The 23,019-nt window shown below is 46.5% G+C and overlaps 1 protein-coding gene across 1 annotated transcript in view; it reads left to right on the top strand.

Moving 5' to 3' along the window:
* Positions 1 to 23,019, top strand: part of LOC139314598 (BPI fold-containing family B member 3-like) — a 39,856-nt gene that overhangs the window by 5,181 nt on the left and 11,656 nt on the right. The window contains exons 2-7 of the mRNA XM_070940286.1: positions 3,230 to 3,335; positions 10,731 to 10,832; positions 11,002 to 11,157; positions 12,987 to 13,050; positions 15,423 to 15,486; positions 19,443 to 19,534. Of these exons, the coding sequence (XP_070796387.1) occupies positions 3,230 to 3,335; positions 10,731 to 10,832; positions 11,002 to 11,157; positions 12,987 to 13,050; positions 15,423 to 15,486; positions 19,443 to 19,534 (584 nt within the window). The remainder of the gene's footprint in view (positions 1 to 3,229; positions 3,336 to 10,730; positions 10,833 to 11,001; positions 11,158 to 12,986; positions 13,051 to 15,422; positions 15,487 to 19,442; positions 19,535 to 23,019) is intronic.

Here is a 23,019-nt window from a genome sequence, read left to right as displayed (position 1 = left end):
CTAGAAAGAGTGCAGAGAAGAGCAACCAGGATGATTAGGGAACTGGAGGCTCAAATATACGATGAACGGTTGCAGCAACTGAGCATGGCTAGCCTAGCGAAGAGAAGGAGCAGGGGAGACAGGATAGCAGTCTTCCAATATCTCAGGGGCTCCCACAGCGAAGAGGGGGTCCACCTATTCTCCAATGTACCAGAAGGCAAGATAAGAAAAAATGGATGCAAACTAACCAAGGAGAGAATCAACCTAGAACTAAGGAGGAATTTCCTACCAGTTAGAACAATTAATTTGTGGAATGGCTTGCTTTCAGAAGTTGTAGGTGCTCCAACTTTGAAGACTTTTAAGAAACGATTGGACAGCCATTTGTTTGAGATGGTATAGGGTCTCCTGCTTCATCAGGGGGTTGAACTAGAAGACCTCTAAGGTCCCTTCTCTGTTCTCTGCTGTCATGTCACTCCTAGTCCTTCTGTTCATTAGACTGCAAGATAAAAGGTAAAGGTTCCCCTCGCACATATGTGCTAGTCGTTCCTGACTCTAGGAGGTGGTGCTCATCTCCGTTTCAAAGCCAAAGAGCCAGCGCTGTCCAAAAACGTCTCCGTGGTCATGGGGCCGGCATGACTCAATGCCAAAGGCTCATGGAACGCTGTTCCCTTCCCACCAAAGGTGGTCCCTATTTTTCTACTTGCATTTTTTACCTGCTTTCGAACTGCTAGGTTGGCAGAAGCTGGGACAAGGAACGGGAGCTCACCCCGTTACGCGGCGCTAGGGATTCGAACCACTGAACTGCCGACCTTTCGATCAACAAGCTCAGCATCTTAGCCACTGAGCCACCGCGTCCCTCTGACATTAGACTAAACATACCCAATTCCTGCAACCGTTCTTCATATACACATTACAGATTAACAGGGTCGGAAGGGACCTTGTAGGTCATCTAGTCCAACCTCCCACCCAAGCAGGAGACCTACACCATTTCTGACCGATGACAGTCCAGTCTCTTCTTGAAAGCCTCCAGGGATGAAGCTCCCACGATTTCTGAAGGCAACTTCTGTTCCACTGGTTGATTGTTCTCCCTGTCAGAAAGTTCCTCCTTATTTCTAGGTTGAATCTCTCCTTGGTCAGTTTCCATCGATTGTTCCTTGTCTGGCCTTCAGGTGCTTTGGAGAATAGCCTGACCCGCTCCTCTCTATGGAAGCCCCTCAGATATTGGAAGATGCTTTCCTGTCTCCCCTGGTCCTTCTCTTCACTAGACTAGCCAGGCCCAGTTCCTGCAACCGTTCATCGTATGTTTTAGTCTCCAGTCCACTCATCATCCTGGTTGCTCTTCTCTGCACTCTTTCTACTTTTTACTTCTATATACTTTAGCCTTCAGAACCCTGATCTTTTTCATTGCAACGAACCTTTGCTTACTAGGAAAAATTATGAACCTTCAGAGAACCTCAGAAATCCATCATGGAAAGTCCCATGCATGAAGCAACATGGCCCTTTTGATATTTGTGGGCAGAGTCAGGATTTCTCAATGCCCCTGCAGCACCACTTCACGGACAACCAGTTCTTGGGTGACCTTATCTCCAAAGTTCACTGCTGAAGGTCACTCATCCCTCCATGGCCATCCCAGGAGCCTCGTGTCCCTAAAACAAAAGGCACACCTTGGCCCATTCCCAAGAATATGTCCCCTTCTTACACGTTGGACTCCTGCCAGAAGCAACTGCTTCATGGAAAAGAAAAGAAACAACGTCATCAGCATAAACAATATTTACAACTCACCCTTTGATTCTTTTTTACCTCTTGATGAAAGATAAGGCTTCCACAGTTCTATTATTTTCCAAAAAAGAAAAACTTAATAGAATAACAGAGTTGGAAGGGGGCCTTGGAGATCTTCTAGTCCAACCCCCTGCTTAGGCAGGAAACCCTACAACCACTTCAGGCAAATGGTTGTCCAATCTTTTCTTAAAAACTTCCAGTGTTGGAGCATTCACAACGTCTGGTGGCAAGCAGTTCCACTGGTTAATTGTTTTTACTGTCAGGAAATTTCTCCTTAGTTCTAAGTTGCTTCTCTCCTTAGTTAGTTTCTATCCGTTGCTTCTTGTCCTGCCTTCAGGGGCTTTGGAGAATAGCTTGACTCCCTCTTCTTTGGGGCAGCCCCTGAGATATTGGAAGACTGGTATCATGTCATCCTTAGTCCTTCTTTTCATTAAATTAGACATACCCAGTTCCTGCAACCGTTCTTTGTATGTTTTAGCCTCCAGTCCCCTATTCATCTATGTTGCTCTTCTCTGCACTCTTTCTAGAGTGAGACAACTGAGAACCCATAAAACCTTTAAATCTTTATATTTAAAACAGCAGGCTTCTGAAAACTCTATGGACACAGGTCAACAATGCCATTCAGATGAAGGTGTTTCTGATAAAGGAGAATACCTGTAGCTCAGAATTGAAATGGGAGGTCCTTGGTGTTCCCTGAGCTTGGCTGTTTTCTTGCAGATGTTTCACGACCCAACTAGGTAGCATCATCAGTGCTAGAAGGGAGTGGGGTTTGCAGAGAGGAGGAGGAGGAGGAGGAGGAGGAGGAGGAGGAGGAGGAGGAGGAGGAGGGGGGGGGGGACTGTGGGGTCCTTGGTGCTCTTTGAGCTTGGTTGTTTTCTTGCAGATGTTTCACGACCCAACTAGGTAGCATCATCAGTGCTAGAAGGGAGTGGGGTTTGCAGAGAGGAGGAGGAGGAGGAGGAGGAGGAGGAGGAGGAGGAGGAGGAGGAGGAGGAGGAGGAGGAGGAGGAGGACTGTGGGGACTTTGGAGGTCTCTTAGTTGGGTTGTTTTCTTGCATGGGGTTAGGTGGGTGCCACCATGAGGTGGAAGAAAATATACAAAACTGCTCCAAACGAAAATGTAGTTAAGACGTTCACCACCAAAACAGAGGAGGAAAATGATCGTGGAATCAGCTCCCTCCTGACCAGTTGGTTGCCAAGCTAAATCCAGATCTGATCCAGCTGACCCTCGAACAGCTTCTTCCTTGGGGCTGATCGTCTGCCAAAAAAACTAAGAATCTGAATTACAAGCATCGCAGATGGCACCATATCTCAATCTCAGACATTTTAAGAAGTGTGGACCTCAACTCCCAGTATTCTCCAGCCAGAATTCTGTTGAATTCTGGGCGCTGAACTCCACACATCTTAGTTTCCAAGCTTGAAAAAATGTCGATATACAGTATTAGCCTCTCATCCTCTGCCTCCCTTTCAGATGTCACCAACGTCTTTCTTCAGAATTCGCTGATACAGAGTCACCTCCTGCTCATTCAGTTCCCAGATGTCCCTCACAAAGGACATCTTGAACATTGGATCAAGGAGTAAGTAAACCAGAGATGGCAACCTCATGTTTGCACTTTTCTTATTGGTCAGTTGTATCTGTTGTGAAACTAAAATTATACAAAATTGTTGTCTCCCAAGGAAGGGAAGGGAAGGGAAGGGAAGGGAAGGGAAGGGAAGGGAAGGGAAGGGAAGGGAAGGGAAGGGAAGGGAAGGGAAGGGAAGGGAAGGGAAGGAAGGAAGGAAGGAAGATCCATGAAGGATGGATCCACAAAGGATGGATGAATGAAAGGATGGATGGATGGAAAATGGATGGATGGATGATGCAGATGTGGGATGATGGATGGATAAATTGGATGGATGATGAATGGATGGATGGAAGATGAGGGAGGGCGGGAGGATGATGGATGGATGGATAGAGGATGATGGATGGATGGATAGATGGAGGATGATGGACAGATCGATGGATAGATGGATGGATGGATAGATTAATAGAGGGATGGATGGATGGGGGATGATGGATGGATGGATGGATGGATAAATAGAGGGATGGATGGATTAATAGATGGATGGATGATGGATGGATGGATGGATGGATGGATGGATGGATGGATGGATTAATGGATGGAGGATGGAGGATGGATGGATGGATGGATGGATGGATGGATGGATGGATGGATGGAAATCAAAACCTCCTCCTCCAAATTCTACTACTGAAAAAGGACATTTCATGGCCCAATTCCACAAAGCTCTGGGAGCTGCAAAAGTCCATTTGGGCATCCTCAGAGGAGGACTAAGAGACAATAAATCCACGGTAGTAGAAACGCTACTAGAACATGCAGACGGGCTTCAATCATGGAGTTGCAACTACCACCTTGATTTTTTGCCAGTCTCTGGGGGCTGCTCCTGTTCTGGGTAGGCCATTGTCAGCCCTGCCCTGGCCCAATAGGGCATCATGTTACAGGACCGGGGACTCCTCAACCTTGGCAACTTCAAGACTTATGAACTTCAACTCCCAGAGTTCCTCAGCCAGCAAAGCTTGTGAACTTCAAGACTTGTGGACTTCAACTCCCAGAGTTCCTCAGCCAGCAAAGCTGGTGAACTTCAAGACTTGTGGACTTCAACTCCCAGAGTTCCTCAGCCAGCAAAGCTGGTGAACTTCAAGACTTGTGGACTTCAACTCCCAGAGTTCCTCAGCCAGCAAAGCTGGTGAACTTCAAGACTTGTGGACTTCAACTCCCAGAGTTCCTCAGCCAGCAAAGCTGGTGAACTTCAAGACTTGTGGACTTCAACTCCCAGAGTTCCTCAGCCAGCAAAACTTGTGAACTTCAAGACTTGTGGACTTCAACTCCCAGAGCTTTGCTGGCTGAGGAACTCTGGGAGTTGAAGTCCACAAGTCTTGAAGTTCAGAAGGTTGGAGACCCCTGTTTACAGGACACCTGCTGACCTCTGCAAAGCTACAAGCAGGAGCTGGGATTCTCCTGGCCCTGGCAGTCCCATCTCTTGCATCAGCTGGCACACGTGTCCTTCCACCTTTGCCTCAAATAATGCCACCTGGACGTTGGCTGGTTGGTTGGCTGGCAGGGTAGGGCCTTCTCTGATCCCTTGACTGCTTCATCTGATTTGCCAGCCCAGCGGTGAGTGCAAGAGGCCCTGGCTCGTACAACAGAGATAGAGGGTGGATGACCTTCAGAGGAGAAGATAAACATGGCTTGTAATCTCGGGCCACAAAAATACAACAAAGCCTGCAGCGTTTTTGGCTTATCAGGAAAAAACATCTGAGTCCATAGTGGCTTGCTTGAATTGGCCCAGAAGTCAGCAGGAGCCGGAGGTGGGGAGATCCCACAAGGAGACCATTCTTCTCAGAGTTTGGATTGCCTTGAAGGCGGAACTGGTGGTGCCCTAAGAGTTGAGGTCAGCTTTCTCCAGCCAGCCTCTGGGGTCCCTTGCCCCTACAATTTTATTTATTTTATTTTTTATTTATATGCCGCCCTTCTCCGGAGACTCAGGGCGGCTTACAATGCGTTAAGCAATAGCCTTCATCCTTTTTTTGTATATTTATACAAAGTCAGCTTATTGCCCCCACAAACTGGGTCCTCATTTTACCCACCTTAGAAAGGATGGAAGGCTGAGTCAACCTTGAGCCTGGTGAGATTCGAACTTACAGTAATTGCAGGCAGCAGATGTAAGTGGATGTTAATTAGTCTGCTGAGCCACCAGAGCTCATTTGTTCAGCGATTGTTTGAAGTTTATTTATTTATTGGTTCGATTTATATGCAGCCCCTTCTCTGGAGACTCAGGGCGGCTTACAATGCGTTAAGCAATAGCCTTCATTCTTTTGTATATACCTGCTTAGTAGGGCTTTTGGGGGCCCCCGAAGCGGTGTTCTTTTTTATACAAAGTCAGCTTATTGCCCCCACAATCTGGGTCCTCATTTTACCTACCTCGGAAGGATGGAAGGCTGAGTCGACCTTGAGCCTGGCGAGATTCGAACTTGCAGTAATTGCAGGCAGCAGATGTAAGTGGATGTTAATTAGTCTGCTGAGCCACCAGAGCACTTCCCATTTATTAAGAAACTTGATATGTCTTTAGAAAGGTAAAGGTAAAGCTAAAGGTTACCCTTGCACATACGTGCTAGTCGTTCCTGACTCTACGGGGCAGTGCTCATCTCCATTTCAAAGCCGAAGAGCCAGCGCTGTCCGAAGACGTCTCCATGGTCATGTGGCCGGCAGGACTCAATGCCAAAGGCGCACGGAACTCTGTTCCCTTCCCACCAAAGGGGGTCCCTATTTTTCTACTTGCAATTTTTTATGTGCTTTCGAACTGCTAGGTTGGCAGAAGCTGGGACAAGTCACGGGAACTCACCCCGTTATATGCAGCACTAGGGATTTGAACCGCTGAACTGCCGACCTTTTGAACGACAAGCTCAGTGTCTTAGCCACTGAGCCACCGTGTCCCCTTATATATGTCTTTATATATCATGATAATTGCCTTAGTGTCTTAGAGAAGGAAAACCCTGGCACAAAACTCAATGAACCCCCTGCCCTAGCCTCCTTGTGACCATAATCAAACCAACTGTTTTGTGGGCATCTCCGTATCTCTTTGGGGCCTACAGACCGGCTGACAGAAGCCTGACCTTGGGGCCTTTCAAAAGAGTATGAAGGTGGGGGCCGATCTCATCTTAGCAGGGAAGGGAGGGAGGGAGGGAGGGAGGCACCTAAACAGGAGGAAATTTCCTGATCTATATAAATTAGAGACAGACAGAGAGGTAAGAGATAGATTATAGATGATATAGCTGATAGATACTGTAGGTGATGACATAATAAAAGAGAGAGGGGTGTATTTGTGTGTGTGAGAGAGAGAGAGAGAGAGAGGGAGATGAAAGATGAGATATAGATGAGAGAGACATATAGATGATAGAAAAATAGATAGATGATAGAGATAGATAGAAAGATAGATAGATAGATAGATAGATAGATAGATAGATAGATAGATAGATAGATAGATAGATAGGGACAGACAGACAGACAGACAGACAGACAGACAGACAGACAGAGAGAGAGAGAGATGATGGATTGATGGATTGATGATAGATAGATAGATAGATAGATAGATAGATAGATAGATAGATATAGATAGACAGACAGACAGACAGATGATGGATTGATGGATTGATGATAGGAGAGATAGATGATAGATAGATAGATAGATAGATAGATAGATAGATAGATAGATAGATAGATATAGACAGACAGACAGACAGATGATGGATTGATGGATTGATGATAGGAGAGATAGATGATAGATAGATAGATAGATAGATAGATAGATAGATAGATAGATAGATAGATAGATAGATTGATAGATATAGACAGACAGACAGACAGATGATGGATTGATGGATTGATGATAGGAGAGATAGATGATAGATAGATAGATAGATAGATAGATAGATAGATAGATAGATAGATAGATATAGACAGACAGACAGACAGACAGACAGATGGATTGATGGATTGATGATAGGAGAGATAGTAGATAGATAGATAGATAGATAGATAGATAGATAGATAGATAGATAGATATAGACAGACAGACAGACAGACAGACAGACAGACAGACAGACAGACAGAGAGAGAGATGATGGATTGATGGATTGATGATAGATAGATAGATAGATAGATAGATAGATAGATAGATAGATAGATAGATATAGATAGACAGACAGACAGACAGACAGATGATGGATTGATGGATTGATGATAGGAGAGATAGATGATAGATAGATAGATAGATAGATAGATAGATAGATAGATAGATAGATAGAGACAGACAGACAGACAGACAGATGGATTGATGGATTGATGATAGGAGAGATAGTAGATAGATAGATAGATAGATAGATAGATAGATAGATAGATAGATAGATAGATAGATAGAAAAAGAGATGACAGAGAGATAGATGACAGGTGATAGATGATATAAATAATAGACAAATGTTGTGAGGGAGGGAGGGAAAGAGGGAGGGAGAAAATAAAAGTGTGCAGCAAAGAGAATCCCAAATACCAGCCCTTCAGACGTGCCTGGGGGTGGTTTCTTAACCCTGCAGATATTATTTTTTTTTTCATTGAAGGCTTCCTCACTCTAGCTTGCCCATCACCTCATCCTGTTTCATCAAAGCTGAGGAAGGGGCAAAGGCCAGACTCCTGTCCCTTCCGTCCCCTGGGCACGGCCTCGGCTTGACATTCTGTCCTCTGCCAAGGCACCCTGGGGGCCCCTCTGATCCGCAGCCCCTGGCACGGATCCCGCTCGGAAGAAAGGGTGCTTTTGATGGCTTGTGTACTTAAGGTTTTCTTCCTAACCCAACGTCCCTTTGATCTTGGATTTCTTGACGTTGTGAAAGGGCAAAGGAGCAGAACACAATGGGGACAGCTTGGCTCAGCTCATCTTACCCCCCCCCCATCCCGCCTCCCAATCAGAATAGAGGATTATGGCAAGAATACATTGGGAAAGGTGTGGATGAGATCTAGTTATGGCAGCCATTGTAAAAATGGCAAAAAAAAAAAAAAAAGTTGCCAGCAGATTTTGTTTCAGCGTTCTCCCACGCCCTAGGAGAAAGGGGAAAGGGAAGGGAAGAAGGAAGAGAAGGAGATGAAAAAGATGAAAATGAAGAGGAGAAAGGAGGAGAAAGAAGGAGGAGGAGAAGAAGAGAAGGAGGAGAAGGAGGAGAAGAGGAAGGGGAGAAGGAGAAGGAGGAGAAGGAGAGGGGTAAGGAGAAAGAGAAGAAGAGAAGAGAAACAAAAGGAAAAGGGGAAGGAGGAGGAGAAGGAGGAGAAAAGGAGAAGGAGAAGGGAAAGGGAAAAGGAGAAGGAGAAGAAGAAGAAGAGAAGAAGGAGGAGGAGGAGAGGGGGAAGGAGAAGGAGAAAGAGAAGAAGAGAAGAGAAACAGAAGGAAAAAGGGAAGGAGGAGAAGAAGGAGGAGAAAAGGAGAAGGAGAAGGAGAAGAAGGGAAAGGGAAAAGGAGAGGGAGAAGGAAAAGGAAAAGGAAAAGGAAAAGGGAAAAGGAGAAGGAGAAGGAGGAGAAGGAGAAGGAGAAGGAGAAGGAGAAGGAGAAAGAGGAAACTTTCTTTTCTTTGCTGGCTGGGAACTTAATTCTCACACAACAACCTGCTGGCTTATCTTTCTTGAAGTGAAGGAATGTCCTAATTTGGCAAAACCCATTTCAGACCTTCAGTTTGGCCTGTCAGTGTATTAAGACCTACCAGAGGTGGGAAATTGTCCTGAGAAATACCTGGAGCCCCTGCCTAGCAACTGTGTTGATGGACCTTCAGAGCTGAGGGCCACCTCCTGGTCCTTCTCCTGCTCTCTGAAGCAGCCTGGAATTGGCCATCTTTATATGCTGAGCATCTAGCCAAGAATGAGGAAAACCTCTGCAAATGTCTGGTCTCCTGTGGGTTTTATGAACTCTGGAGGGAGGGAGGGAGGCCGGGGGGGTCAATCACTTCAAAAGGTAACCAAGGAATGAACCTTTTCTTGACTAACCGTTTCTTCCCTCCACTCAACCCTAAAGATGGATATCCAAAGTTTATCACCACCGTGAACTTTGGCTCTCTAGACAATCCCATCCTGCCAGCTTGACCTGTGCTTCTTCAACATGTTAGATCTCAGAGCAACAGAGCTGGAAGTGACCTTGGAGGTCTTCTGGTCTACCTCACCTGATAAAGCCTGCCTTACTTACAGCATGCTTGGACCCAGCAACATCTGAGGAGTCCTTGGTGCTCTCTGAGCTTGGTTCTCTTCTTGCAGACCTGTCACAACCCAATTAGTTTTACCCATCCATGTCTGGGCCATGTCTGCAAGAAAACATCCAATTCAGAGAGCATCAAAGACACCACAATCCTCCTCCCACTCCTCCTCAAACCCCCTCCTCTTCTAGCACTGATGATGTTCCTTAACTGGGTCATGAACCATCTGCAAGGAAACCACCAACTTCAAAGAGCGCCAAGGACTCCCCAGTTCAACACTGAGCTACAAATATTCTCTTCTATCAACTACATGATTAAGTGGAGACTAGGAGTTGGGTCTCCCTAGCCTTAGATGGACACTCTAGTCCAGCTTTCCCCAACCTCAACCTGCCCTCTATTACAATAGCCCAGTTTCCCCAATGGCTGTGTCAGGCAATGCTGAAGGTGTCATCTGAAGACATGTAGGAAAAGTTGCCCAAACTCAGTTATTGGCCTTCTACAGCCAGCTCAAATTAGATGACCTTATGATTTGCTTAGTTTTGGGTGATTAACAGAGTTGGAATGGACCTTGTAGGTCATCTAGTCCAACCAGCTGCCCAAACAGGAGACCCTACACCACTTCTGACCGATGGCAGTCCAGTCTCTTCTTGAAATCTTCCAGTGATGAAGCTCCCACAACTTCCGAAGGCAACTTCTGTTCCATCGGTTGATTGTTCTCCCTGTCAGAAAAATTCTCCGTACTTTCCAGGTTCCTTCTCTCCTTGATCAGTTTCCATCCATTATTCCTTGTCTGGCTTTCAAAGGTACTTTGGAAAACAAGTTGACCCCCTTCCTCCTCTCTAGGGCAGCCCCTCAAATATTGGAAGATGCTCTCCTGTCTCCCCTGGTCCTTCTCTTCCCTAGACCAGCCAGGCCCAGTTTCTGCAACCGTTCATCGTATATTATAACAGATACCAGATTAACAGAGTTGGGAGGGATCTTGTAGGTCATCTAGTCCAACCCCCCGCCCAAGCAGGAGACCCTACACCATTTCTGACCAATGGCTGTCCAGTCTCTTCTTGAAAGCTTCCAGTGATGAAACTCTCACAAAGACCTTCCACAATCCAACCCCCATTTCATCAGGTCCGAGATAAACTGCCCGGACCATCCCAAACCATCTCCTTTCTCACGGCTTCCGTTTCTCCTTCCACAGGTTGCATGTGGTCAGGGTATTTGTGCCCTCCATCCAGTTGGAGCTGCGAGAAGAAGTTGGCACCATTGTTGTCAGGACCAGGCTACACTTAAGCGCTAAATTGTGAGTCCTTTTCAGCTCTCTGTCTGCAATCAGTTGCCTTCCTCCCGGGTCCATTTCTCCAAGCAGAGTCCAGTTCTCCCGAAAAAACGTCACCCAGAATCATTTCTATGCAGGTTGGCACTGGGCAGTTGTGGTTGTCGTTTTCTTGAAGGATTCTTTTGTCGCCTAGCTTCTTCGGCAAGCAGTTTGAACAGATCGATATCTTCATCGATGTGAACTTCAAACAGGAGGCCAGTTTTTTCAACTTCGTGCTGGGCGTCGTCGATCTTTCTTTTGGCACCTGCCGTAGCGACTTCAAAATTGCAAGGATAATCAGCTCTTCCCGGTAAGTCCTGACGTAATTTTGAATCACCAGCGACAATCTAACGCTTCACTGGTAGAGCCAGTTTGTTCTATTGATTAAGGCACTAGTATAGAAAGCAGGAGACTGGGAGTTCTAGTCCTGCCTTAGGCATGAAAGCGGATTGGATGATTTGGGGCCAATCATCAGGAGATGGGGAGTTCTAGTCCCACCTTAGGCATGAAAGGTGGCTGGGTGACTTTGGACCAATCACCCGGAGATGGGGAGTTCTAGTCCCACCTTAGGCATGAAAGGTGGCAGGGTGACTTTGGATCAATCATCAGGAGTTGGGGAGTTTTAGTCCCACTTTAGACATCCTCCTCCTCTCCACAAATCCCACTCCCTTCTAGCACTGATGATGTTCCCTATTTGGGTCATGAAACAACTGCAAGAAAATAGCCAAGCTCAGAGAACACCAAGGAGTCCCACAGTCCTCCTCCTCCTCCTCCTCCTCCCATTTTCCTTACACGCCCTCCACTCCACAAACCTTACTAGCACTGATGACATTCCCTAGTTGGGTCATGCAACATGTGCAAGAAAACCTCCAAGCTCAGAGAGCACTAAAGACCCTTCAGTCATCTTCCTCTTCCTCCCTGCAAATCCCACTCCCTTCTAGCACTGATGACGTTCCCTAGTTGGGTCATGCAACATCTGCAAGAAAACCTCCAAGCTCAGAGAGCACTAAAGACTCCACAAACCCCTTACAGAAACCAATAACTTCCAATAGCTAGAGGAGATGTCCCTTGTTTAATTAATCTGTCCATATTAATTTCACCTATTTAAAAGCTACGCTTTGTCAGTTGCAGCCTAGATGTCCAAAAGTCTTAAGCGATGTTTGGTTTTATTGTCCTAGAGCCGTGATGGCGAACCTATGGCACGCGTGCCACAGGTGGCACACAGAGCCATATTAGTGGGCACGCGAGCTCAGCTCCGGTGTGCATCCAGCTGATTTTTGGGCCTTTTGGGCCTACCGGAAGTTAGGAAAAAGGCTGTTTCCAGCCTCCGGAGGGCCTCTGGGGGAATGGGAAAGGCCATTTTTGCCCTCCCCAGGCTCCTAGGAAGGCTCTGGAGCCTGGGGAGAGCAAAAAACGGACCTACCTTGCCATCGCATGCCAAAAGTGGGGGGAGCCCGGAGGGGTTGCACACGCATGCACACTGGAGGGGCAGAGCACATAGAATTATCAGTGTGGGCACATGTGCGAGCGCCCCCCCCTGCACTCCCTCCACTTTTGGGGGGGGCAAAAAGGTTAGCCATCACTGTGCTAGAGTTTGCTGGGAGGTCAGGAAGGAAAGAGGGCCAAGGTGGGGTGGGCATAGGGGCAGTGGTGAAATCTGAACTGGTTTACTACCGGTTCGGTGTCTGCGCATGCGTAGTGCACACCACACACCAAATGCAAGGTGCACACATGTGCGCGCAGTGCACGCCAAAAGGAGGCATGAGGTAAGTAACAACACCGCGGGGGGATGATCAGCTGTGACGCGCGATCTTTTTTTTTACTTTTAAAAGCATTTTTTACAACTAAAAAATGCTTTTAAAAGTTTAAAAAAAGGCAACTCAGCTGTGATCGTCAGAGACTTTTTTTTTAACCTTTTAAAAGCATTTTTTAAAAGAAGCGGCAAACGGGCGACCGGGCGATGGGTTGAGGGAGGGGCAGGAATTTTTGCTACCGGTTCTCCGAACCACTTGTCGCCATCGCTACCGGATCGGCCGATCCGGTCTAAACCGGGAGCATTTCACCCCTGCATAGAGGTTTGGTCTTCTTCTTACAAGCAAACCATCCCTTCTTCCTTCCAATCTTTGCTTATTTCTGCAGCCTGCAAGTAGCTAAAGCGAAGCCCATTGTAAAAACGGTCCTCGCATCGTCCCTGCCCAGGTTGGTAAGTAGCTGGCAAATCGTAGCTGGGGATGGCAGCAGAGATGGCACTGGGGAAGCCTGGCGAGGAAGCGGCTCAGGTGGTCCTCTTTTTCTGCCTGCACCTCTCGAGTAGACCCCTTGAGGTCTCCATCGGACAAAGGATCTGGAAAGTTGGAAGGAGTAGATCCGAGTGGATCAAAATCCCGGAGGGGTTCAGCCGTGGGGAGGGAAAGCCTGTGGGACATCCACAGGGCTGGGCAAAAAAGTCAAGATGGCGGCTGTAAGGATGATTCTCCTATGGGCATTGTATGTACAGGTAGTCCTCGACTTACCACAATTCATTTATTGACCTTTTGGCACTGAAAAAACAGAAATTAGGACCATTTTTCTCATTCGCGACCACTGCAGCATCTTTGTGGTCATACGATTAAAATTCAGAGGCTTGGCAACTGGCATGTATTTATGACGGTTGCAATGTTCCAGAGTCATGTGATTTTTGCTTTTGCAACCTTCCGACGAGCGAAGTCAATGGGGGCGCAAGGTTCACTGAACAAACCGTTTCTAAATGAACAATTCACTTAACAACTGCAGCAAGACAGGTTGTAAAATGGAGCAAAAATCACTTAATACCTGTCTCGCTTAGCAACAGAAACATTGGGCTCAACTGTGGTTGTAAGTTGAGGATTACCTGTACAGTGTAAAATGGCATGAAGCCTTATGGGCTTCCAGGCACCATAAGGACTGGAATCTGGTAATTTTGCCATGATTTATTGAGGTTGGCTGGGAGTTAGGCAAGGGAGGGTCTTTTTGGCAATTGTTGGGGAAGGAGGTTTTAAGAATGAACCAGGGGAACTTTTATCTCACTTTCTTGAAAAATGGGCTGCATACAGGAAACCAAAGTCACATCCCTGAACAAGGATAATAAAAGTGACGAACCTGAATAAATAAAATTAAAAATATTCTAAGAATAATGATGATAGAACTATCAGAGGGGATAAAAAGACAAAAGAATAACAAAACTCCAGGACCAGATGGATTACCTGCAGAAGTTTATAAACACTTACAGGATATATTAAGCATGTCAATATTATAGGTTTATAACAAAGTACTATTAGAAGCTAAGATACCAAATTCGTAGATAGAAGCAAACATTACATTAATCCCAAAAGAAGACTCAGATTTAACACAGATAAAGAACTATAGGCCTATATCGCTATTAAATGCAGACTACAAAATATTTGCATCAATAGGCCTAAAAGACTAAAGACTAAAAAAAATATTGAATGAATTTATCCACCCAGATCAAAATGGATTTTTACCCGAAAGACAAATTAGGAACAATGTAAGATTAATTTTAGACCCGCTGGAATATTATGAAGTACAGGCTGAAAAACAAATGGCGTTGATCTTTTTAGATGCACAGAAAGCATTCGATAAGGTAAATTGGCAATTTATGTTATCTCACTTTCTTGAAAACTGGGCTCCATACAGGAAACCAAAGTCAGACCCCTGGACCAGGATAATAAAAGTGACAAACCTGGATAAATAAAACTAAAAAATATTCTAACTCTGATCTATTAAAATTGAGAAAGGGGATAAACTGATAAACTGTAAAAGTTTTTCGATTTGATCAAGAAATCAGTACCAAAAGCAGGCATCCATTAAGCAAAAGGCGGACCTGGTGGATGCTCCATCACTGGAAGTTTTTAAGAAAAGACATTCAGTCATTTGTCTGAAATGGTATAGGGCAGTGATGGCTAACCTTTTTGCAATCACGTGCCAAAAGCACGGGGGAGCACTGGGGGTCGAGCGCGTGCATGCCAACACCCATAATTCAATGTGCCTGGCCCCCCCATGCATGTATGCATGACACACACACCTGTGCTCCCCCTGCTTTTGGCACGTGATGGCACAGTGGGCCCGGTAGGCCTGTTTTTTTTGCCCTCCCCAGGCTCCTAGAAAGCTTTTGGAGCCTGGGGAGGGCGAAAACAGTCTTCCCCACACCCCTGGAGGCCAGAAACGGCCCGTTTCCCGACTTCTGGTGGGCCCAAAAGGCCCGAAAATCAACTGGCTGGCGTATGCATGCACACTGGAGCTGAGCTAGGGCAACGCTTGCGTGCCCACAGATATGGCTCCGTGTGCCACCTGTGGTACGTGTGCCATAGGTTCGCCATCACGGGTATAGGGTCTCTTGCTTAAGCAGGGGGGGCTGGACTAGGTCCCTTCCAGCTCTGTTCTGATTCTACAATTTGATTCTAGCATCCTGGAGATATGGATAATGCACAAAACCTCTTCCCCGCCAGTCAGTCCAAGAGATGCCCAGCCCAGCGTCTCTGTACAACCTGGACTGCATTTTTTGAATTTGTCACATTAATCCTTCCCGCTTCCTTTCAGCTTTGCGAAACGCTGCAGCGGCTCGAACAAATCATAAGGTTCGATTATCTCTTCACGATGGATGGTGAGTTCTTGACAATGGAAGAAGGTGTTTGTGGCTCAGGGTTGTGGGGTCCTTGGTGCTACCCGAGCTTGGTTGTTTTCGTGCAGACATTTCATGATCTGACTAGGAAATATTATCAGTGCCAGAAGGGAGGAGGAGGAGGAGGAGGAGGAGGGGGAGGGGGAGGAGGGGGAGGGGGAGGAGGAGGAGGAGGAATAATGTTGGGTCCTTGTTGCTCTCTGAGCTTGGTTGTTTTCATGCAGACAATTCATGACCTAGTTAGGTAACATCATCAGTGGTAGAAGGAAGGGGGAGGAATTTCCAGGGAGGAGGAGAAGGAGGAGGAGAAGGAGAAGGAGAAGGAGACAGGAGAAGGGGAAGGAGAACCTCTTAAGGTTGTAGAAAAAATGCTTTTAAAAGTAAAAAAAAAAAAAAAGTTGGCCACACCCACCCAGTCACATTACCCCCCCACCAAGCCACGCCCACAAAATAAGCCACGTCTACAGAACCGGTAGTAAAAAAATTTAGAACCCACCCCTGATACACACCATAGTTGTGTTGAAAGGGACAGATCACAAATCCTACTCCTGACTTATTATTATTATTATTATTCAAATTTCTATACCGCCCTTCTCCTTTCGGACTCAGGGCGGTGAACAGCCAAGATAAAAACATCTATACATAACATCACAGTAAAAAATAAAGTTAAAATAATTTATAAATTTGGCCCATAATTTAAAACTTGTCAATTAAAATCAATATTAAAATTTTAAAACTAACTGAAAAAAATAGGTTTTAAGGGCCCGACGAAAAATCCGGAGGTCGGAGATCACTCGTATCTCTGGGGGTAGATTGTTCCAGAGGGTAGGTGCCACCACAGAGAAGGCTCTCCCCCTGGGGGTCGCCAGCCAGCATTGTCTGGCCGACAGCACCCTGAGGAGGCCCACTCTGTGGGAGCGAACCGGCCAGTGGGAGGCTATTGGTGGCAGAAGGCGGTCCCGTAAGTACCCTGGCCCTAAGCCATGGAGCGCTTTAAAGGTGATCACCAACACCTTGAAGCGCACCCGGAAGTCCACCGGAAGCCAATGCAGCTGAGTCACATGGGAGTGCCCCGTCGCTCCCATAATCCCCCGCGCAGCCGCATTCTGGACCAGTTGGAGCCTCCGGGTGTACCCCAAGGGGAGCCCCATGTAGAGAGCGTTGCAGTAGTCGAGGCGGGAAGTGACGAGTGCTTGAGTGACCGTGTGTAGGGAGTCCCAGTCCAGAAAGGGGCGCAACTGGCGTATCAGGCGAACCTGACAAAAAGCCCCCCTAGCCACAGCTGTCATATGCCCTTCTAAAGACAGCCGCGCATCCAGAAGGACACCCAAGTTGCAGGCCCTCTCCGTGGGGGCCAATGATTCGCCCCCAATAACCAGCGATGGCGTCAGCTGGCTATACCGGGACGCCAGCAGCCACAGCCACTCGGTCTTGGAAGGGTTGAGTCGAAGCCTGTTTCTCCCCATCCAGGCCCGCACGGCCTCCAGGCACTGGGACATCACTTCCAAGGCATCGTTGGGATGGTCTGGGGTGGAAATGTACAGCTGAGTATCATCAGCGTACTGATGGAACTCCACCCCAAAACCACGGATGATCTCACCCAGCGGCTTCACATAAATGTTGAACAGGAGGGGCGAGAGGACCGACCCTTGCGGCACCCCACAAACAAGGCGCCTTGGGGTCGACCGCTGCCCCCCTGTCAACACGGATTGCGACCGGTCGGAGAGATAGGAGGAGAACCACCGCAGAACGGTGCCCCCCACTCCCAGTCCCTCCAGCCGGCGCAACATGATACCATGGTCGATGGTATCAAAAGCCGCTAAGAGGTCTAATAGGACCAGGATAGAGGAATAGCCCCTATCCCGGGCCCTCCAGAGATCATCCACCAACGCGACCAATGCTGTTTCCGTGCTGTACCCAGGCCTGAAGCCGGACTGGAGCGGATCCAGATAGACAGCTTCATCCAGGTACTGGGGAAGCTGTCGCGCCACCACACTCTCAACAACCTTCGCAATAAAGCGAAGCGAACTTTCCTTCTAGGTCTTTTTGGCCAGATAGACATCTGAATTGGGTTGGAGTCATAAATAAGGTGAAGAAAAGGGGATTTTAAGATGGCTGTGAGGACAATTAACCAGTGGAACGGAAATTGTCTCCAGAAGTTGTGAATGCTCCATCACTGAAGGTTTTCAAGAAGAGAGTTGTGAGATACAAGACCCAAATATTTTAATCCTCACAATCCATAAACAAGTCCGGGTCACAGAATCAAAGGTTTATTGGAGATAAAACGAAAGAAAAATAAAAAGCGGTTGCAAGCGCAGCCTCTTACACTCTTCCCAAATGGATTGAGTTCAAAGAGTGCAAAATGCAGTTTTCAAGCTACACATTTTATACTCCTACTCAATGCACGCCACGCCTAAGAAGCCCTCCCAACTCCCCTTGATTCTCCTATGTCCTTCTCCAAGTTGTTTTACACTTTAAAGCAGAGGTCTTCAAACTTGGCAGCTTTAAGGCTTGTGGACTTCCACTCCGGCTGGAGAATTCTTGGAGTGGAAGTCCACAAGCCTTAAAGCTGCCAAGTCTGAAGACCTCTGCTTTTTTTTTTTTTTTTTTTTGATTTATATGCCGCCCTTCTCCGAAGACTCAGGGCGGCTTACAATGTGCTCAGCAATAGCCTTCATCCTTTTGTATATTTATACAAAGTCATAAATATACATAAATATACATAAAGTCATAAATATATTAAAGATGCTTTAAAGGGTCATCTTGACATTTCCTGCCTAACAACTATCGTATCATGTTTACTTTTAACATGATAAGAGGCCACCAGGTTTAAGGAGCCTGGTGGCTCAGCAGACTAAAAAGCACTGTTATTAACATCAAGCTGTCTGCAATTACTGTAAGTTCGAATCTCGCCAGGCTCAAGGTTGACTCAGCCTTCCATCCTTTCTAAGGTAGGTAAAATGAGGACCCAGTTTGTGGGGGCAATAAGCTGACTTTGTATAAATATACAAAAGGATGAAGGCTATTGCTTAGCGCATTGTAAGCCGCCCTGAGTCTCCGGAGAAGGGCGGCATATAAATCAAATTTAAAAAAAAACAAAAACTTTTAACTCCACCTTGGGCGGATGTTCCTTTTTTACTGATAATGGTTTTGCCCAAGACGTAGGTTCCTGTCTCCAAGGGAGCTTTTAGCAAGTCGTAATACACTGTCTCTACTCATTACAATTTGTGGTCAGTTTGCAACAGTAAGAACATCATAGCTTTTTAATATACTGCTCAAAAAAATAAAGGGAACACAAGCAGAAGACATCCGAGATCTGAATGAATGAAATAGCCTTATTAAATACTTTGTTCTTTACATGCAGTAGTTTATACACTGCTCAAACAACGAAAGGGAACACAAAACTACTGTATGTAACGAACAAAGTATTTAATGAGGCTATTTCATTCATTCAGATCTCGGATGTCTTCTGCTTGTGCTCCCTTTATTTTTTTGAGCAGTGTACATTAACCACTTTTATAAAAGAGTAACTTGTTATTCATTTCCTTCAGATTGGACAGTCATTTGTCTGGAATGACACAGGGTCTCCTATGGTTGGACTAGAAGACCTCCAAGGTCCCTTCCAACTCTCTCATTTTGTTGTTATTCTGTTTTATTCTGTTATTCTGCTTTGAGGATTGACAAATGTCCAGAACTTAATCAAAGGAGCTAGCTGGATGTAAGCCAGTTGCTAATTCTCTCTCTCACACACCCACCCTTAAAAAAGTTTTGCATATTGTGTAATGTGCTTTGTTATGCCTTTCCCTGATCGAAATTACTGAGTTCCCCTTGCCAAACGGTTTGCAAAGAATTTTCTGGTTATTTGTCAGACCTACGTATCATGCAGTTGGGTCTACCACATCTGGATTCTTAACGGCGCATCTGTGTTTACCCTCCAGCATTTTATCACATGGGCTCCATGGCCTCCATCCAATATCAGCTGGCCAGGAAACCATTGATCACCTCGGCTTACTTCGTCTTCGAAATGCACGTAAGCAGCAGGGCAGATGGGAAGGTCAGGTCTAGCAAGCTTCCACTAACCATGTGGCCTGGGGATAGCGTGGACTACACCACCATCATCCTCTCCAGCCACAATTGTCAGTCTGGTGAGATGGCAGTGTCAGCCCCAGCAGGCAGCTGGCCAAGATCCAACAACACCACGCAATGCGTAACTATACACAGAGCAATCTCCAGCCGGTCCTTCTTGCCTCTGATAAATGCACCTCGGTCAGGGTTTCTCCCAACTTTAGAAAATTAAGGTATGTGGACTTCAACTCCCAGAATTCCCCAGGCAGCAGGCTGAGGAATTCTGGGAACCGAAGTCCACATATCTTAAAGTTGCCAAGGTTAGGAAACACTATCCTAAGTGGTCCCATCAGAAGCCATTAGCAGTGAGACCAAAAAATGACCACTGCTTATATTCAGATGTAATACACCTTGGGGTTCCAGATACTTTGGACCAAGATCTTCCTGTCGGCCGAAGAAGTTGTAGAAAAAATGCTTTTAAAAATAAGGGAAAAAAAGTTGGCCATGCCCACTCAGTCACATTACCCCCCCCCCCATTAAGCCACGCCCACAGAACCGGTAGTAACAAATTTTACATTTCACCACTGGATGTGGGCACTAGGTTTCTTGATTGTCCCTTTTTGTTCTCCACACATCTGTTTACACCAGGGGTGAAATGCTCCCGGTTCGGACCGGCTCGGGCAAGTAGGTAGCGATGGTGGCGGGCAGTTCGGAGAACCGGTAGCAAAAATCCCTGCCCCCACCCCCCCATGCCCAGCTGAGCCGGGCGATCATCAGAGGCTTTTTTTTCTCTTTTAAATGCCTCTGATGAGCCAAGTTTTTTTAAAAACCCTCTGACGATCAGGCAACTCAGCTGGGATTGTCAGAGCCTTTTGAAAACATTTTTTACATGATTTTACATGTAAAAAATGGTTTTAAAATTTTTTTAAAAATGGCCACGCCCACCCAGTCACATTACCACCACCACCACCCCGCCCCACTAAGCCACGCTTAGGAAATTTTAAGCAGTTCGGGAGAACCGGTAGCGGAAATTTTGAGTAGTTCAGAGAACTGGCAAATACCACCTCTGGCTGGCCCCAGAGTGGGGTGGGAATGGAGATTTTGCAATGTCCTTCCCCCAGGAGTGGGGAGGGAATGGGGATTTTGCAGTATCCTTCCCCTGCCACGCCCACCAAGCCACGCCCACAGAACCGGTAGTAAAAAAAAATTGTATTTCACCACTGCCCTAAACCTTTACGCTTGTTATGCTAAATAGCTAAATGTCGCATCACCTGTTTTTCACCCCAGGTCACGAGTACCTTGCAAAGTGTGCCAGCTATGTGGTTTTAGGTTTTTTTTTCTTATAAGTGAGCTATTCTTGTTGCTAATATCCTGGCTAGTGGTTTTCTAACAGGTAAGGTGCGAACTTCGTCCTCGCTACGACTGTCCAGGCCCCACCCTCCTTCCTATTGCAAAGCAGCTCAAGGCAGCATTCCCCGCGACCCCCCCTCCTTCTGCGGAGAAAAGTAAAAGCAGTTTTAAATCTTTGTCTGAGACAGCACCCCCACTCCCTTGCAAACCCCCCCCCTTTCTTTCTGCAGAGAGAGAAGACAGGAAGGAGCAAAGCTCTTAATTGTTTGTTGTAAGGCAAAGAAATGAAGAGAAGAGAAAAATGTTTTATCAGAATTCATATTCCTCACTCTGATGTCCATTCCATCCACACCGGGTCCTATCTCCACATGTGACCCTTCCTCTGATCCCCGGGGCCTCATCTGGACATACATTCCATCATCTGATCCTTCAGGGTAGTCCTCGCCTTATGACCGCAATTACAACCTCCAAGGTCCCTTCCAACTCTGTTACTCGGTTAACTGGGAGCAGAGTTCCCACGGCAAAGCAAGATGGCTTTTAAATGAGTCAATGAGACAATTTCACAGCCTTTCTTTGCCAAGATTCTTCAGGGAATCACTGCAGTCGTTAAATGAATCATGCAGCCCTTGAGTGAATCCAGCTTCCCCTATTGATTTTGCTGGTCGGACGCTAACCGAAAAGGTCACATGACCCTGGGATGGAGCAGACTGGTTGCTAAGCACCCAACTTTTGGTCACATGACCGTAGAGATGCTTCAATGAGTTGTAAGTGAGAGGACTGGTCACAAGTCAATGTTTTCACTGCCGTTGCAACTTTGAACCATCTAGAAATGAACGGTTCTAAGTAGCAGGCTACCTGTACAGAAATTAGGATGTTTTTACTGGGCGATCACTCTGGACCAGGGGTCTCCAACCTTGGCAACTTTACGACTTGTGGACTTCAACTCCCAGCATACGCTGGCTGAGGAATTCTGGGAGTTGAAGTCCACAAGTCGTAAAGTTGTCAAGGTTGGAGACCCCTGCTCTGGACACTGCCCTCAACAAGGCTCTGCATGGACCTAGCAAAATCTTCTCTGACCTTTTTTGTGCCTTAGGGCAGCTCGGTGAGACAGCCCCGGATCCACCTGAAATTCTACTCTCTCCAGCCTCTTGATCCCAAATCCTTTGAAATCTGTTTTGCAAACACCACCTGGCCGAGTGCCTCGAAAATGGCTTAAATCAAGGAGGTGTAACATCTCGGTTATTTGAGGACACCAAAAATACCTTCCTTTGTAAAATTCCTGGCGGTCCTTCCCCCAAGGAGGCCTTCCAGATACGATTCTGAAGCTGAGGTCCCAAAGTGCTGGAGATCCCATGGGGAGGGGGAGATTTTGCTAGCTCCTCAAAAGAGATCCCACCTTGTCAAACTCCTGCGGGCCGGATCCAGTCGGCGGGGTGCTTAAATCTGCCCCGTGGGGCCGGCCTCGAAATATCAAAGGACTGGTCCACGGTAACTCTGCCGACCAAAAAACGGGCTGTGGGGGGCCCCTATGTGGCCCATTTTCAGCCGGGAGAGTGCTGCAGGAGGACTGCCTTGGACTGGATTACAATTATGTAGCCCAGGGGTGAAATCCAGTGGTGAAATCTAAAATTTGTTACTACCGGTTCTGTGGGCGTGACTTGGTGGGTGGGGGGTGGAGGGGTAATGTGACTGGGTAGGCGTGGCCATTTTTTTTTTTTTTTTTACTTTTAAAACCATTTTTTCTACAACTTCTTTGCAAAGAGGTTGTTAAAAAATGCTTTCAAAAGGCTCGGACGATCCCAGGTGAGTTGCCTGATCGGCAGAGGCTTTTTTTTCTTTTAAAAGCCTCTGACGATCCAAGCTGAGTTGCCTGATCGGCAGAGGCTTTTTTTCTTTTAAATGCCTCTGACGATCCAAGCTGAGCCACGCGATCATCAGAGGCTTTTTTTTTATTACGTGAATAATTAAAAAAAAATACAATAGTATAAATAGCTTTTCTGCCTGGAAAAAGCACTTTACTATTCAACAACGGGGTATAAATCTAGAAATAAAAAGTTTAGTGGAGTTTGAAGAATAAGTAATAAATATTTGCCAGTAATA

Source organism: Pituophis catenifer, unplaced genomic scaffold (genome assembly GCF_029215685.1).
Source record: "Pituophis catenifer annectens isolate HBS135680 unplaced genomic scaffold, rPitCat1.0.hap2 SCAF_3, whole genome shotgun sequence".
Lineage (NCBI taxonomy): Eukaryota > Metazoa > Chordata > Lepidosauria > Squamata > Colubridae > Pituophis > Pituophis catenifer.
The sequence above is the reverse complement of the archived record's forward strand: the minus strand, read 5'-3'. Positions and strand labels throughout refer to the sequence as shown.